Source organism: Lepeophtheirus salmonis, chromosome 5 (assembly GCF_016086655.4).
Source record: "Lepeophtheirus salmonis chromosome 5, UVic_Lsal_1.4, whole genome shotgun sequence".
NCBI lineage: Eukaryota > Metazoa > Arthropoda > Copepoda > Siphonostomatoida > Caligidae > Lepeophtheirus > Lepeophtheirus salmonis.
Genome location: NC_052135.2, coordinates 62,221,739 through 62,240,777, shown reverse-complemented (window position 1 = coordinate 62,240,777; position 19,039 = coordinate 62,221,739). Strand labels below are relative to the sequence as shown.

General features: G+C 29.5%; 1 protein-coding gene across 4 annotated transcripts in view; it reads right to left on the bottom strand.

The window, feature by feature from the left end:
- Positions 1-1,520: 1,520 nt before the first annotated feature.
- Positions 1,521-19,039, bottom strand: part of LOC121118261 (uncharacterized) — a 36,747-nt gene continuing 19,228 nt past the window's right edge. For all 4 annotated transcript variants that reach the window (XM_040712823.2, XM_040712820.2, XM_040712822.2 and 1 more), the window contains 2 exons: positions 12,793-12,928; positions 1,521-2,003 (listed from right to left, as the gene is read on the bottom strand). In XM_040712823.2, the coding sequence (XP_040568757.1) occupies positions 1,742-2,003; positions 12,793-12,928 (398 nt within the window). In that variant the 3' untranslated portion in view covers positions 1,521-1,741. The remainder of the gene's footprint in view (positions 2,004-12,792; positions 12,929-19,039) is intronic.

Genomic DNA, 19,039 nt, shown 5'->3' with positions numbered 1-19,039 from the left:
ATCTTGGATCACTGAATTGATCGATCCACTAGAAGGGATAAATCTTTAAAAACAATCCGTAATCCCTGTTAGTCATTATGATCATGGATTCCCATCCACCAAAGAGTGCATAAAGCTTATAAACTCCGTTCATCTTTGTAGTGCCAGCCTAATCTAACGTTTCAACTTGATATATTGAGGACTCATTATTTTCAATTCAATTTATACCAACTCATTATCTTTCTGTGTACTGTACACCCAGTCTAAACTCACTGAAGTTATTCTCAATCTGAATAAGTCTCATTTCAACTCCGAATCCCTCTTTAAATTGACTCCTTTAATTCCTGCATTCCTTGTTCTTTATTCTGGTAACTTTAAAAACCAGGCTCCTGGAGCACTTCACAATGTCCATAAACTCGCTACCTCATCTTCAGCATCTAAGATATTTGAGATTCGCTGCCTTTTTGTTTTTTGCTCACTCATGACTAGATGATGACGAAATGTTTATTATAATTTTTCTATTCACAAAGGATGGCTGTACAAGAATGTCAAAAAATAATCACTAAACCTCCCCACATTAATGAGAAAATTAACAGTCCACGTTTTATACCAAACCCTGTAGATGAATTGTTAATAACGTCTTGTATGTTTCTGAATTGTAAACATTGTTCCTATGATGAAATGCTACTGCTCATATAAGTGGGTAGAGTTAAGAATCAGTCTACCAAAGGAACATAAAAAAATCGATTCATTGAGTAAGATCGAAAAATTTGAGGCTCATCACTACTATTTTAAATGCTTGTTAAAATATACATACATAGACACAGGTAAAAATATTAAAACAAAGAGAGAAGTACATAGCTAATAGGAAGGGAAGAGGGGACATACGTGTCCAACAGACCTGAAAGAACAAAAAATAAGTAAAATTATTTATATTTATTGCCTAGATATATGTTGAAGGTGGTTGTTTATAACTTCAAATTGGTTGAGCTATTTTTGCAATAAGTACTGGGAAACCGTCTTTATAGACAATATTGATTCTCCAGGGATTTTGGGACAATTTGAATTTTATCTCAGGATCCCAGGGAAACCCACCTAATTCATTACTATCTTTGGTTTTATATCAAAAAATGGAATAATACAAAAGTAAATAGCATTTGACAATTTACGTATTAAGATGTATATAAAAAAATATATACATCTTAATAATTGTGAATAAAATCCCAATTTGACAAAAAACAGAAATTTTAAGTGCAGTAAAAAGAGACCCATTATTTTTGATAGATTCTTTTTATTTTAATGTATATTTCCTTGGTTATCAAAACACTTCTTACGGTCGGACTCAACGATTTCCAGTATTTTGTCCATATTTTTGACAATTCACCTCCCATGTCTTATTCTCTCTTTGCAGTTGTAGGACACCTTATCTTTCTAACACTTTCCTGACTTTTCCTAATCGTACAAAAACAAAAGACTTCCGAGGTTTTCGGAATCCTCAGTTACAATCCCTAATAAAACCCTCTTTTTCAATAAGGCAATTATAATGAAAAACGGATTTAATATCAAATAATAACAAGAACAACATACAGAACGACATAATATGTAAAAATATCAACTCTTTAAGATCGATGGATTTTGGTTTGTTTGTTACTTTTTTTTTTTTTTTTTGCATTTCAAATTGATATATTATTAATGGATGTAACGCTGAGTAATGTTAGAAAAATGCCTTTTGTTCATCTCCTAACAACGAAATAATAATAATTCAAAAGTTTTCATAATTGATTGTTTTTGTATAACTTGACAAGTCCTGTTCCTCATTTTCGAGATGGGTTTCATGAGTCCATTCCGTTGGAAGAACGCGAAAATCATCAGCTTTTGTTTCACTTTGACGATTCATAGTTAAAACATCTGTTTTATTCCATGAAGGCACTGCAGGATCGAATTCGACTATATGTTGAGGGATCTTTTGACCCGTTGGGAAACTTAGTAAATACTGGAGATGCTTGATATACTTAATGGCCAATCTGAAAAAAAACCCATAAAAATGATATTAATAGTTATGTCTACGTACATAGATGATATATATTTATAAGTATATACGGGCTTATTACGATCAACATAGCAGAGATAAATGATTCAAAGCTCCTTGCCAAGGATAAGGCTAACATTATGTTAATGTATTTTTGACATTAATAATCAAAAACAATAAAGAAAATTATTTTTTAAAGCCGGTTTTGAATACTTTTAAAAACATGCTTCAATGATGAATAATTATTCTTGATAAGTTAGGCAGATTATGTCAATAAAAAGAATACTCTATATCTAAATAGTATAATTTTGATTGATTAAGAAAAGTTTAACCGCCATGGTTTTCAATGTTTCCCATGCCAAAAAAATATGGACTTGATATGAAATAGTTTTACATTGTGTGTATGGCCCATACCTATAATCATATACCTAATTATGTTGGGCACAGAACAAAAGTGCCATATATACAATAAAATAATTTTATTTTTGTCGAGTAAAGTTTTGGCGAATTAGGTTATTCATAACTATGCATGCGTAACGATTGCTAAATTTTCACGTTCTTAATTTTAAGGATGAGTTTGAATCGGAAACTAAAGATGACCCGCGGAACAGTATTTGCTTAATTACATCATCATGAGTCATTTACATAATTATTGACATAAGTCGGAATCTTAATTGTCATTAACATAAAATGCTTGTAGGAAGGATTAGTAAATTTATTACCCCTAATTTAATAGTGCAAACAGCTATCATCGTTCAGGGAATAATGCTTGAGGTTTTTATCCACAAATTAAATGGTTAAACTAATAAAGAAAATTTATTTTAATATTTGTGATAATGATGCTGTATGCGTACATAGGAAACGTTATAAAAACGATGAAACGTTTTTCTAGGACCGAATTTTAGTCCCTGTGAAGGATTGAGAATATCCTAAATTCTTGTAACGTAGACTGTACACATCTAATTATTTCGTTGACATAATAAGACGAGCTATATGAAATAGAAAACTGATCAATTTTAGCAATGAGATATGTTTGCACAGCGTTTTTATAGCGTTATTTAGTCATTAATCGACTCTTATATACACTATAACTGTTTTAGGCTCGGCATTGAATTGTTGGCATATAGTTAATAGTTTTTTTTTACTCAGTGTTTTAACACTAGAAAATAGATATCAATGAATACCTTTCAAAAGCTTGGTATACATTAGGTAGCCATAAACAGCGTTAAACATTTACATATTTGTTGGGATGGTTTTGAAAATTTCATTTCAGATTTTGTCAAATACAAGAAATTACCTATAATAGTCTGAATAATATTTTACAAAGTTGACAAAAAGTGGCATCTTTGCTCAGAGCTAACGATACGTGCATTAAAGATATGTCACTCATTTAATAACATATTTAAGTATAAGATTATCCAATTTATGACACATAAGTAGAGTAGCAGAAAAATACTGTTCTACAAATAATAATTAATACTACTACTAATGACTGTACATCAAGACACAAAACCCTGTTACATACAAAATAGTTCCATAAAGCTCTTTATATTAGCAAATAGTTGCTGATCCATTAAGTTAGCATTATTTTCGCCATTAGTATGAGTTAATATATGTAATATTATGTACAAGGGAGGAGGGAGTAGTAATAGTATTCGTTAGGTTGGACTTTAATAATATTATTTTGATTGTATAAGAGTATACAAACTCACTCTTTACATATACATATGTACTCCCAGTACATAATAGTATAGCCAATGTCTTACGTGGGCGAAAATCCACTTCTTTAAAATATAGGTACCTAAAGGTATATTCTTTAAACAGATAGTTTTTTGTCTTGTCTTTTATATATTTCATTAATAGATGTTGTACTTAAATTTGGCAAGAGTTTGAAAGAGGAAGACAGAGAGAAACAGATGTTCTCTCCAAAAACTATTTTTTTGAATGGATTGAAACCTAGAAAAGTAAGTATGTACTTAGTCTATTTAAGACATCATTGAGAAGTTAAGGTATGGCGTTACATTACAAACACAAAAATATACAACAACGGTTTTTTCTTGTCAGCGTCGATTCCTTCGTCTTACTTGATACACCATGGTTATTTCATATTTTATTATTTGTGATAAATCTATGAAATAATATATTATACTCTACGTACACTCTGTTTCCAAAAGGGTATTAATACAATTTAGTAATTATAAATATTAGGGTTAATTTTGTCCATCCTTGTTATTGGAGTTTTAAAAATGTCAAAATTTAAAGAGCTATCTATTTTAGTAAAGTATTCTAATTTATATATAAAACGAATAGAGTTTCACTTTAAGAATCTTTCACGAAGTAAAATAGTTTGTAATTAGTCTTAATTTAGGCCAAATTAAAGTATTTATTATTTTTATGTACATTAATGACGATTGATTGATGATGGTATTGCTGGTTCAAATATAATATAACGCCATTTTGCAAAGATTATTTTATGGGTCTTGGTTTGAGTCTGATTTGGAAGAGAAATAATTTTTTTAGAGTGATACATCATTTCTATTTGACATCTTATTAGAATTATGAAGGAACATTGACTGTTGCTCTAAATTTTGAATTGGTCCTTGGAATGAATAAAAAACGACTGTGTTCTTCTTTAAAGAAAATTTCAATCTCAGTCTTGAAACTTGCTACTCGACTTGGACTCAAAAGCTAATTTATACTGAACTCAAGGACAGCTTTAATACTTATGTTATAATTATAAATAAAAATCGGGTATATTTTATAGCTGGCCCGTTTTTTAGAGTTGACAAACTGAAAAGTAAGTATATTTTTATTAAACTGTTGTCGTTATTATTTCATTCCTGAGGGGTGAACTTCCATTTGCGGTACCACCTCTGCTAGCTATTAAATGACATCGAGCCTTTTTCCATTTCTTTTTGAAAGAAAAGTTGCAACGCACAATACATAGAAGGATATAAATGATAAATACATAGGACAGGGATGTGCAACTGGCGACCCAGGAGCCGCACACGGACCTTGTACTTACTCACTGTGGCCTGCTAATAGATCAATAATAATTTATAATAATAATAATACAAAAAGAAGATACAACTTGTAATTAGTCTGTTGACATATAGAGTGTGCCATACACAAACAATAGCAGGTCTTGGCTACTTTTCTTAAAAGAGAAGAAAAAAGTCAAGAGCCATGGCTACTAGCAGCGGCGAAAAGAGAAAAGTTGACCGAGAAAATCGCACTTTTCGGCCAAAATGGGAAGAAAAGTATCTCTTCACCAATTTTATAGGTATGTTCTTATTTTGATGCGATAAACATACATATATAATATGTGTTCTTATTGAGAATCATTTGTTAGTGTATGTCATATCCGGTTAGTTGAAGTGCGTTCTAATGCAGCCTTCTATTGATAGTGTTAAAAAATATTTGGCCTTCTTTATCATGGAAGTTGCCTACCCCTGACATAGGGTAGAGTATAAAATAAAATACTTATGTATGTAAATAAATGGATGAATATGCATTACATACTAGTCTATACATACTTAGGTAGGGTCGTTTTATTCCTCATCAATACATGTTATATAAAAAGCAATTTGAAAACACCTGTTGTTTGTCTCTTGAACCTTTCTCAATCAGACTCTACAATCTTGATATAACAACAAACGTAGGCAAGGGATGTTGCTGCTACGACTGTTGTTGATGTTATTATTGTTGTTGTAGTCAATCTGGCATTTCTCCTCCTACGATTTGACTGCTCAGGATTTTGCTTCTATGTTTTTATGTATACAATATAAACATACAAGTATTTTTTTGGAGGCCAAATCATGGAATTATTTAATAAGACTTTGTATCAATTTAATGTTGACACGTATGATTCATATTTTAAGTAAGTATAATGAGGCAAACTTATTAAATATGTAAGTACAAGAAGGTTGGACATAAATATATTGTTCGACATTTATCATACTTATGTATGTACGTATATATATTCTATATAGGTACAATAAGTTTTTTCTCATTTTGGTGGGCTGAATCGAACTAAATATGGATATAATCATATGGACATGAGTCATGGACATCGTTTAATGATTTATAAATGTTAGACACAGACATAAACGAAGAAGGGAAAAATTGATTCTTGTACATAAATTACTTGTAGTTCATACATAAACAGACCAATATGAATATGGAATCATACAATTAAAGTAGTTCTAATGTTGTTTTTTACCAATACATACCATCCAAGAAAATATTACGATCTCCAAGTTTGCTTATGATTCGACAATTTTTGAAATTATATCAAAATAGGAAGACCCCTTTGAAAAATATATCACATCATTAATTTATTATTTCTTTGACAAATTTTTAAAAAGGTAATTCTAATTTTGACAACAAAAATTTAATCGGCCTCTTCATCTACGCTCCTTAGTTACGTCTCCACGTATCAATAAAATTAGTTTGCTTACCATTAGTGGTCCGCATATGCCAGTTTGAGAACCACTGCTCTATTCGTTCAAATTACAAAAAACAACAACCATGCAAATAATGAATAATAAATATGGTGTTTTGAGTCCCTTACTAATTAATTAGATGGACGGTTTGTGCGTAATTTGGCTTAACCACTGATAATTATTTATTTTTCTACATGTTCGTATATTTTTGTGTTGAAACTTGGTCTGAGAGAGTTTTATTTTCCGTTCGTTCTTGATTGATTTTTTCTATACTGAATGTTTTTCCCGATGTTCTGCATAAATGAATCATCATTCTACCTACATATATATTCAGTCAACATTTGTAATCCATATACCATATAATTAGGTGCATGACTAATCAAAAAGGAATCGAGGTCAAAATATTTAACTATAAAGGAATGTTTCTGTAAATGGAAAAAGGAGAATGAAGGATGAAAAAAACTTTTCTCACGGTCAAACAACAGTTTAGTAGCAAAAAAAAAAAAAAACTTGCTGCACCACTTGAGAGAATGCTAAATAATTGTATTTAATTGACTATAGATCTATTTCCACTCCTTGTTCAATAAAAAAAGTTATGATTTAAAATGCATGACTGTTCTACATATTTCAATACCGGGTACAAACTAAAATTTTAAACGCTAATAATTTAAATTTTTTTTTAATGGAACTACGTAGGTCAATAGAATATATTCTATTGAACTCTATGTGCGTAAGCTCGGGTCTTGGTCGTTTCTAGAGAAGGAAATATACTGTATGTAAATGGACTTAAAAGACAGTTCATAGGTCAGATGGAGTAAATGTAATACTATAAAGTTTACTTATACTTAATCAGTGCAACTCCATCTCACCAATTAAAGAACATGAAAAATGTAACAGATTTTGAAAATTCTGGTGTATCAATTAAGTATGAGCTGTCAACTAACAGTATTATTTTTAAATAGAGTTAAGAAAGGCATCAGAGTGGAATACAAGACTTAAAGTCATAACTTTAATTCGTCTGATAACGCTCTAACTGAAAATGGATTAGCAAGGAAGACTGGTTATAATGTAAAGACAACTTTTAGATGACAATGCAATATTCTATCAGAATGGAGATCCTACTCACTCAGCCAAAATTATCCAATCATTATTGTCTAAAAATATAAATTACTGAGAAAAGTAAAAATGCTACCCAATGCCGAGATGCTAATCCTCTGGATAATTGAGATATTACATATTGAGATGAGGCCACGTAGAAAACGTCATAGAGGTATTGACGTCTCAGTCTTTATTTATTCAGTCAAGTACAGCATAGCCTTAGGACCAGTCTTACCAGTCCTTGAGACGTTCCTTAAGACTGCCAGTCCTTCAGACAATCAGTAATAAAACTGATTAAAAATATAAGAAATAAAGTTGATTGACATAATTAATGATCGAACTTACAAGTTTTTAGGACTGATATGTAGTACTAAACTGGACTGAAAATTACAGTCCCTGCAGTATTCAGTCATAATAAGGACTGGGGGAACACCACATGGAGGTGTGGAGTTCTTGAAGACATTTGTTAACCAGACTTGGACTGAAATTGATCTGATCTCTCTTCTTGTAAGATGATTTCTGCCATAGTAATTCCTGATAGTAACAAATTTGAATGGAGAAATAACTGACAGTATTGGAATAAAATATTGTATACCATAATATATTTGTAACATATATTATAAAAAATAAATATGGAGTTCAAGAATAATATGCAAAGGGTGTAAATTTTTATTTCCTTCTCGGTACAATGGCACACAATTACTATTCCTCAATATCCCTTATCCTTGACCCTTGAAGAATATTCATATTCAATTACTTGTACCTATGTAAGTAGTATAATGAAGATTCTATCATCAAACTTTATGCATATGTTTTGTTTTTAAAGATAATAATTTCTTTATAGTTTTTTTTTTTTGCATATGTGAATTCATTTGTTAATAATTGACATTCAAAATACTCCTTAATTAATCGGCATTTTTTGATATGTTTTTTTTTTCAAATCTCTTTGACGTACAGATCTGACATCAAGATTTAATTCGTTTCACGAGAAGGTCAACTTATCTTACTTTTAACTCAAAAATATTTACTATAACATAATATTATAGTTGTATGTCCCCTGATAAAAAAGGATAAACTATTTAATTCAGAAACAAAGACAGACACAGAGTTTAAGCATAAAATAAATGTCGTTCAAAATTTCGAGTTACGTACCTAAGGCTATGTTTAATTCTGATGAGACAAAATTCCTGAGCTCTGGAGGACAAGTTTTTTTTTTTCCCGCAAATAAACTGATTTTTTTTTTTTTTTGATAAAAATAAGATGGATTGCCTGATTAATCGGTCTATTTTTTTTTCCTCCCAGATAAAAATTATAGTATGAAATTTGAGTATTTGAATATCTTCCCATACTCTCCAGACAATTAATTATAGATATTAAAAAAAGAGAGGTCTCCTAGGTTTACAGGTGTAGGCTTACATAAAGGACACACACCCACATACTAACACTATTGCATATATATACAATATATATAGACAAAGCCTAAAATTTCATATTTTCCAAAAAAGTTGACTTGGAGCTCGAGCCACTGTATGATTTTCAAACAATGGCTCATGTTACCTTGGCTTGAATTTTGTGCAAGTTATTAGTTTTTTGACAATAAATACTCAAAAAATATTCAAAGAATCATGAAAATTATCCATAACATTTAAAACTAATGTGACATGTCTTAAATTAAGAGACTGTGGTTCCGTATCAAAGGTGCTCCTCTGTACCAACGTATCCCTACGGAACCAAAATATGATCCAGATACGGAACCATCTAAAAAAATGGTACGGATATACGGTACGGACTTATGTGAAACTAAATCCGTATCAAATCTACAAATATTACATTTTAGCTATAAATATGATCTTCTTTATATCTGTAAAAGTTTAATCTCTCGAAAGCTCCAATAATAAAAAGTAGTGATGGGTCATAAGTTTTTTAAAGCTTCAATATATAATTTTTATTTAGTGAAAATCTTTGAGTAGCTCCACGATCTTAGTTTACTCGCGACACATCACTGATAAAAAGAAGGTGAACCTACTATCTGAAAAATGATGCGAAGGGGCAGATATACGCGATATAGAGACAGTATTTGAAGGAAATGATATCCAGGTACGGAGCCGCACGAACTCTTGGCATGGGTAGGGAATAAAAAACAATAGTACGTTGCCCAGCTGTCTGGGGCTACGAGTGCCAAGAAAATAGCTCTTCCAAATAAGTTTTAAATATTAATATAAAAGTAAAAAAAACACATTTGGTTTTCTAAAATATAAAATATTGTCCACTTGCTATAGAAAATACAATAATCATCTACATATAAAAACTACTATAACTTGTTTTGATACCAAGATTTTATCTTGACATTTTTTTTTATATATTTGATACTTTTTCAACAATATATATATAAATTCGTTGTGGCTTTAGATGAAGTCTTCATTCAGTTATATATAAATACACATTTTGCAAACCATATCATTTGTGTAAAGTGTTTCAAAACATCAAAGGATATTAAATGAAGCGTTTTATTGCTTTGACACTATGTATCTAAATTGTAGTGGATGGAATTTCAATATATAATATCTCTAAGGTTTTTGTCCATTTATCTATATAGCCATGTACTTGTAGTACACATTTTATGAATATACATGCAAGTGTTTATTCCATTTCCCTCCAATCCCTAAATACATCCAACTTCAAATGAATAAATGAAGTATAAAGTACAAATATAAACGCATTTAATATAATGAATCTTAAATTTTTGGGATTTCCTGAATGTCTTCTTTGAATTTTGCAATTTATCTACGTAGGATTGGAAGTAAACACATGTGTATTTTCGAGAAATGTTGTTTGAATAAGCAATATTTACATATAACATGACCAATTGTGGCATAATAAGATAAAATGATTATTAAACTTACAAAAATAAAAAAAAACGTAGTCACATAATCTGTTTTATTGTTTTTTTTTTGCGTATAGTTGAGGATATATTAGTAAGCTACCACTCGAAAAGAGATGTTGAAAAGCAAGTTGAATATAGTTTAATTAAATTTACATAGAGGGATCACTATTTTTTAAATGAAATAGTATGAATAGACCTATTTAAAGTACGAATATAATAGATTACAAAAATAGTTTTGGCTCCACCCGAAGTCCTTTCAAAACTTATACCAGCCATTTTGAAGATTTTCGATACTTTTTCATGAAGGTTGCGAGAAAATATTGATTTAAGTTCTGCCTCGGACCAATTTCTTTTGAAAAACCCTCATAAACAATCAACAAAACAAACTGATGGTGCACACATGGTGCTGGATTGTTCCTTGGACTGATTTCCTAATCAGCCTGCCCCCTTTCAGTCTTTTTATCGGTCCCATCTTTTTTACATTCCAACCCTCCTAAGGGCCGATGAGTTGGTCCTTCATTTCTATGGTCCTTGTTATCTGTATATTGTCTTTACTCCTAACTAGGATTGAAGAATATAAATAGGAAGAAATTAATAAATGATAGGTAAAAGGTAAATACGTTCTCGCCAAACACCTCCCACTTTAAACTTAAGGTATTTTGTCTCTTTGAATGAGGTTATGATAAAACTTCAAGAGTTGAAGTGACGTAGTTATTAACTTTGTAATTTTAGCTGTTTTAGTTAGCATAAAAGACCACTTACGGCCAGTCCTTGAACTGTCACATTTTTTTAAGAACCGGATTGATAGGATTGCAGTCTTTTTATTGTGATCCAAACACTATGTGCAAATTATCAAAAATTATGTTATAAACTTTGAAAATGTTTCAAGAGAGAAGCATTTTGCTTGGTTCAAAGCAATATTATCGTTATTACCATACTACAAATTAGACAAAATCTTAAAAACCACCATAGCTTGTTTTGAAAGACGTTGAGTGAAACCAAAGCTATTTTTGCTAGACTTCATATGTCATATTCATACTATTTCGTTTCAAACATAGTGATCACTCTAATAGAGGAGGTACATGTATTTAAAACGATCAAATTTTTTTTAATGGGCCAAATATTGAATTAAAAATGTATTTACCCTCTCAAAAAAAAAGAAGTTTACATCTTGTAAAATACTCTTTGTTGTCTTATATGACATGTTCTGAAGCATTCATGCGAATCATCATCAATACTTAAACTACCTACATGGGTGTATGTGTATACACTTAAATGGACATAAATCAGTGGGCTTCAAGCTATTTATATTGCTTAACACCTGAGAAAATATTAAGATATCTAAGTACCACCCTTTTTTAATTTTTTTACTGAATATTACGCAAAATTTTAAATTACCTATTTTATAAAATATATATATTTGGGATGATGTTTTGCTTTTTTGGAAAGATTTTTATCCTGTCATAAGCATAGAGAAAGAAATTTATTGAGGACTTTTACTTAGCTGTTTGGATTAGTTAAATAGATAGAAAATAAATATAATGACCTTGAAAAGTTTAATGGAGCTGTCGTATTTGTCGTATGTAGATATGTTATAATCCTAAAACAATTAAACTTGATTCGACATGATCTAAATATGCACATCTCTAATTTTTTTAATCATAATCTTAATTTTATTTAGAAAAAGATCTATTTAGCTGATTAAATGTATTGCTGTTTCGGCATTATTAATACATAACCAAATAATTGGCAGAATAATAAAGAAGGAGGATTAAACTATTTACCCCTATTGAACTCATATTTCGGGTTGCACCAAGTTAACTTAACTTAAAAGCAGAGATTAAATTTAAAACAGCTAAATTTATTGAATTCTTTTCAAAAATGTTGCCTCTATATTTAAAATAAAAGAAAAACGCTTTTAAATCTCCAAGTTTGAATAAGAGATCGAATATAGCCCTATATCAGACCAAAGTTAACACCTGAAAGTAATGGAATAGCCTTTTGCCTGTCTTGTCATCCTAAAATATTTATTTCTTTTTCGTCATTATCCAATACAGAAGGACATTAGTTTAATAAACACAATATAACTTTCCTCATTCCTTATGGCATATAAACTGGGGTTTGAATTACTTTTAATTTGTTTTTTATCAAGACAAATATATTCGTCTTTCGTCCTGTAGAATTATATGGGTTTTTTTCATTACGAAAGACAAATATATTCGTATTTTATATAAATTCATTCATTTAATTACGAACATAGCGAACGTCTTAAAAAAAAGAACATAATTGTTAATTTGAGTTTGTTTACTATAGTTTTAGACCCACCAACTTGAATGATTCATAAATATTTTACAAACCTCAGAGACTCAATCTTTGATAGTCTTTTTCCAGGAGGCTTACAGTAAGGAAGTCGATCTCTCAACATCAAAAAAGACTTGTTCATATCCTTCATTCGAGCTCTTTCACGATCACATGCAGACTTTTTATATTGCTCTGAAATATTAAAAAAACAAAAACAGTTAATAACTTTGAACGTCATATAATGATAAAAAAATTAAGGATGTTAGATTTTGGCACATAAAATCCTACATACAAATACGTAGGATAGCGAATTATTTAGCGTACGTAGGTGTCATTCAATAACCTTATCTTTTACATACACCATGTAAAGAAATCTAAATCATTGTCTACTCTTAATACTTGTGTTCATTGATCATGAGTTGACATTGATATCTTTCCAATAATACACATATATATTAAGATATTTCATCAAAATGTGTCAAAGTAGCATAAATATGTTGAAATTTAAGATGAATAGAGTCGTTTTTTTAGGTTTTGTTTTTAGTTTTAAAGGTAATCATTGATTTATAGGCTTTCTATATTCTCAACACATTGTAGATCCTTTCAAATAAAATAAAATGTATGTATGTATATCAAAAACTGGATTCTCAAAATAAAATAAATAAACAGATGTTTTTATTAGGTTTGTTTCTTGAACAAAATAGAAATAGTACTACCTCTGTAAAAAATGAAGAATTTAATTTGTCATTTTTTGTCATTGTTGTGGTTGAATACTAACACTACGAATATTCGTATTTTTCAATGTATAGTTTGTATAGTGCTACCGATTATTGCCCCATTTAAAATTGTATGAGGGGGATATTTGGTTCACTTTTTGGCATGTTATTTAGATTCAATGTTAATTTCGTCATATTTAGTCACCTCTTTGTAAATGTTTCTTTGTCTTTGCTACCGTTCATAAATTTTGAGGGCCACTCTCTAAATATGTAAGAAATACGGATACTAATTTTGATACCAACACTAGTACAAAAATATTGTTATCGTGAAAACTCTATTACATATATTCATAGCATTGTTATTAATCACATCAAATGTAGCTAACCCATGGGCTGAAAAGTCCTAGGATTTGACCATCTATTTTTTATTCCCCTCATTTTTAGTTAGGTTTAACACTCACAATGATGTCAAAATTTCATGACAATCTGTTCTTTAGTTCGTGAGTGATTGTACTAAGTGTGATACTACTTTGGTTATTTCCAAAAGAATGGATCAAAAACAATTTTGTCTTTTAATTGTGCACTGCTTCTTGATGAAAAAAAAAATACTGTTCAAGCTAAAAAGAATTATAATAATTGGAAAAAGTACATTTTTAATAAAAAAACGTGTTTACGTTGTAAAGCATGTGGCCTTTCATCTCAAGTGTTAAATAATCTATATAATACACATTGGTAAGTAAACAATTACATTAATTTCGTCTTTTTTTATTTCTCATTACGTCTTAATAATGATTTAGTTTGTTCTTTATTTCCTTTGTCTTTGCTCCCGTACAAAATTTTTGAGGGCCTCTCATTAAATCTTTACAAAGTATCGATTCTAACTTCGATTCCGGAACGCAGCCAAAGATATTAGTATCGTGACAACAATATACATATTGTTATTCAGTGTTATTAATCATCCCAAATCTACATAAAAACTCTACATAATACACATTAGTGATTACACATGTAATCAATCATAACTAATGACTAAGTTTTTTTTTTCATGAAAGTTCTATTTGGAAGAACAAAAGTAATAAATAAAATCATTTATTTAAAAATATGAGAATTTAGCAATTTCGTGATAAATAGTTTTGTCCTAATATTTATTACTTACGTAATATTACGACGATTCCTAATTGAGTAAGGACTACGTCTATAATTGCCATGCCATTCATTATATCGTGTACATAGTATGTTAAAAACAAACAAACATACTTATACGTATAATAATAGAAGTTCACACAGAGGGAGATATATTCAGATGGTAATTTCACAACCTACGAAAAAACAAGTTTTATTTTTCAACCATAACATATGTAAAGATATAGGGATGCAGATTAGGGTGTATTATGGGAACCAAAAAGTTAGCTATCATGGGTTGTAGCATCTCAAAAGTTACGTAAGTAAATTTCTATCTTCTTGTATTAAAATAAAATTACCTGGGCCTCCAACCCTATCCCTCTTTTTGTTTGCATATGTTTCTATATGAATTAAACTTTTTTTTTGTAATACATACAAAAAATTTAACAATTAAACAAAAATGTATTCATGTTCAATGTAATATATACCCAAAGTTAAATCCATTCGTTCTTGAGCTCGATAAAGGTTGCACCCTTCTACTTAGCAAGAAAATAGATGAAAAAAGAAAACGATGACTTATGTGTATGAAAAAATTTAATTAAAATGTTATTTGTTATTCTACACAAATTTTTGTATAGTGATGTGAATGGCATAAATGTTAAATATAAAACAGAAGCCGCTATTTGTACTTATCTTTTATAAGAAATGGAATTAATTCTACCATCAAATACTTTTGATAAGTAAACAGCCTTTTTATATCTTAGAAAAAAAAGTGTTTACTTTAAAATATTTTTTTTCTATTTTATACAGAAACCTTTCCGTAAAAAAGGGGAAGGGGGTCCGGGAAAGTTTATTTTAATGCAAGAATCTATATTGACAATCTTTGAGATGCCTAAACCCTTCATAACTAATCTTTTGTTTCCCGTGATACCGCTTAATGTGTATATTTATGTATGAAGCATAATTACTTTTACATTGTGTATGAAATATTTGGCATTATTTGTTTCGGTTCTGGTATTTTGATATTTTTTGACCAAAATAGTAAAATGGTTATTCAAATACACTCCCAGGGGTGTCTGTTTTGTTTTTGGGTGCTCTTGCATGTAGGGGAACAGAGCAACTTCAAAAATTTGAAGACTGTTTTAAATAGAGACATTTTACTTTTTTGGGAGTAGAATCTAGTTCAGAAATAGTTTTGGAGTGACGACATCAATGGTTCAATATTGTTATCGCGTAATGATGCTGTAAGTATCATTGGTTCCAATATAAATTTAGTATAATACTGTTTTTTATGCACCCGGTACCCTGGTACCACTAAATTACTGGGGTTCACAACAACATTAATAAATAAATTGGGTTTTATTTTGTAGGTTCATTAAAGATTTATATCTTTGCAAATACTAAAAATTTATGTATTGCAAAAAATGAACTGCCATAATTGATGTGATATATGTATTATTGATGTAAGCGAATAAGTATCTATAACATAACTGAACTATGTGTTTTAAGCTCTTCAAAATGAATTGTTTAATACTTTGATTAGACAATAATTTTAGAGAGCTTAAATCAAGAAAAAAATATAATTTTTTCATAGGTATTTTTTTTTTCAAAAAAAGGAAATTTTAATATAGTTATTTTATCTTTGATCATGATAACGAGACCAAAACTAATGCTGGGACTGCATCATCCTAATGTACATAAATATTCAACTAATTTAATTAATATTATGTACACATACTATTTTATGGTTATAAAATTACCTTTTCAAACTTTTCCATTTGCATAAAAACATAGTAGTTGGTTGAGCAAGGTATTACGTAAGTGGTGCCTTACCACAAAAAAAAAATCTTGAATATTTATCAAGAGAAGGATAAATTATTTTTTACTTCATAAATGTCTCATATTTCACAAATATATTTAGATTAATTATGGGCTTCATAATATTGAAATTTATCGGACAAATTGAAATAATGTTAACTATGGTATGGAATCTTTATTTGATTTATGATGCTTTATTGGGCTTTGATATGACATTTCAAAAGAAAAATCTATCTGGTTATTTATTTTTCATTATAAAAGACAATTTTTTGTAACCCTTAAAAATATTTATTATGTCTCAACAGGATTAATTATAACATTTCCTTAACATAAATTGAATATATCTAGTAATTTATTTGTTTGCATTAAATATATATATAGCCCAATAGTTGATAGACATATTTTTTATTTGTCATGAAACGATTACTCGCAATAGGGTGTTTTTACTGGAGTCTGTATCAGGATCGGGAAAATAATAATTAATATGCGATGCCAATTTTTATTTATACCTGGTATATAACTATTTATTAGTTTTCTAAGTTGATGGGGAAAAAAATAGTTCCCCCCTCCCCCACCCCCAAATTAAGGAATTTTGCTTTTTATTTAAAATATGAAGTTATTGGAAATTTAATTTAATTTTTCATTGTTTTTGGGCAAAAAAAATTTTTTTTAGATTTTGTTCTACAAAATTTTAATTTTTTTTCGACTAACTATGTCTTTTTGAAAAATTTTTGCTATAAAATTTAATAATTGTGAAATTTTTGTGAACTGGGGATTTTTGAAATTTTTTCCATCAATTTTATATTTAAACTTTTTGTGAGTAGCTGTGGTTTCATGGGATATTTTTCATGCAAAATTTAATATTGTGCAAATAGCTGTGGTTTTTCAGTTTAAAAAAAAAAAAAAAATATTTTTATGTGAGCCATCGTGGATTTTGGAAGTTTAATTGTTTAAAAATAGCCATAGGTTTTGATTTTTTTGTGTATATAGATGATAATTTTTTGAAGATTTGAAATAAATAATAATTGTATATATTTAAAATTTAAATATTGCCATTTTTTTCAAAACACTTTTGGGATGAGTTGAAATGACTTAGTTTTATAAATCAAATAAAGATCATAAACTATACCAATACGGACGTTCAACCATACAATATATATATTTCTAATGTTATCATTCTGTTGACAAATTTTGGATACTCCAAGTGCAATTTATGTACTTCTTGTATATATCAGTATATGTGTATTATGGTATGTTAATTTATGGTATAAAATAGGAACTAGACCCCCAAGATATCGGGATATGGTAAGTTACATTATTCGAAACTTTTTGGTGCTTCGTTGTACATCGTTTATTATAAAATAAAGCATATATTATTTATTAATAATATGTTGGATTTTCTAAGAATTTCAGAAAGTTTAAAACCTCAAGAAAACAAGATAGAAATATTACTATATAAATCCCTATATTTCTCAGATATTCAATTATTGGCTTTGTAATCAAATTTCTGGAATAAGCTGATATTACAAGGAATGTTGAATATAATTTAGAACTTACAATATGACATATGAGATTTAATTTGGCCCCATATAGCCTTTCATACAAAAATCTATCCACTTCTTATTGTTTTATTGTGATCAGATATTTTTTACATTGAATACCGTGTGTTGTGCCTTCACAACATGTCATGGAAAAAATGATAAGTGAAAAATAAAGGATAAGTAACTTAGTTGAAAAATGCCAAGATACTTTTAAACTGATATAATATCCATCACCAATGTAATATTGCTTAGATAAAAGAAAAATAAACAAACATGACAGCGTTTCGAATGGAGGAAGTGTTTATCACATAATTTTATGTTATCAGTTATGGATTATTTCTGTTGAACTAGGCACATAGATTGACGAATAAGTATATATACTTTTTTTTTCCTTGCCATTTTTTCCTGACACCTCTCCACTGTGTTAATTAGAGCAATTTGTTAATATAAATTTACGATAATTTATCGAGGAAGACAAATGTAATCCAAAACCAATTGAAGAACAAATCATAATAGCTTGGTTTAGTTTTGATATACGCCTTATTTATGTTTGATCATTGTTGCCATATAATATAAGTCTTAGTTAAATACCTTTATATGCTTTTAAATACCCTTTAAAGGTCGTGGTTTGACACGAGTATGTCAGTAAATGGAGTGCAACAAGGAATTACTGGGTGTGACTCTTAATCTGAACAAAAGGTTATAGGCAAAGTTAAGATGTTTTAGTGAGTTTTTTCAGAGACGGACATAAATAAAGATAGAGAGGTTGAATATTTTATAACGTTGTGTAGAAGATCCGCGCACGTTTTGACCCAGGAAATATAATCTAGGGGTTCACTTCCTCCTGAACGTTCTGGGCTAACTTGGGATGATCGTGTGGCCCTAAAAGCAAGACGGATGACCTCACAATGCCAAAACTGCTCAAAGAATGTTGATAAATTGAGTATTTACCCAACACAAACTATTTGAACTACACCTACTGGTTGCATGTACTTAGAGTGCAGGGCCTGTACCTTTAGGAACGAGAAAATCATTGTCATGAAGCCCACAATATACATATATGTTCAAAGCATAAATAAGAAACACTGTCTTGAGGCCATCGTGGA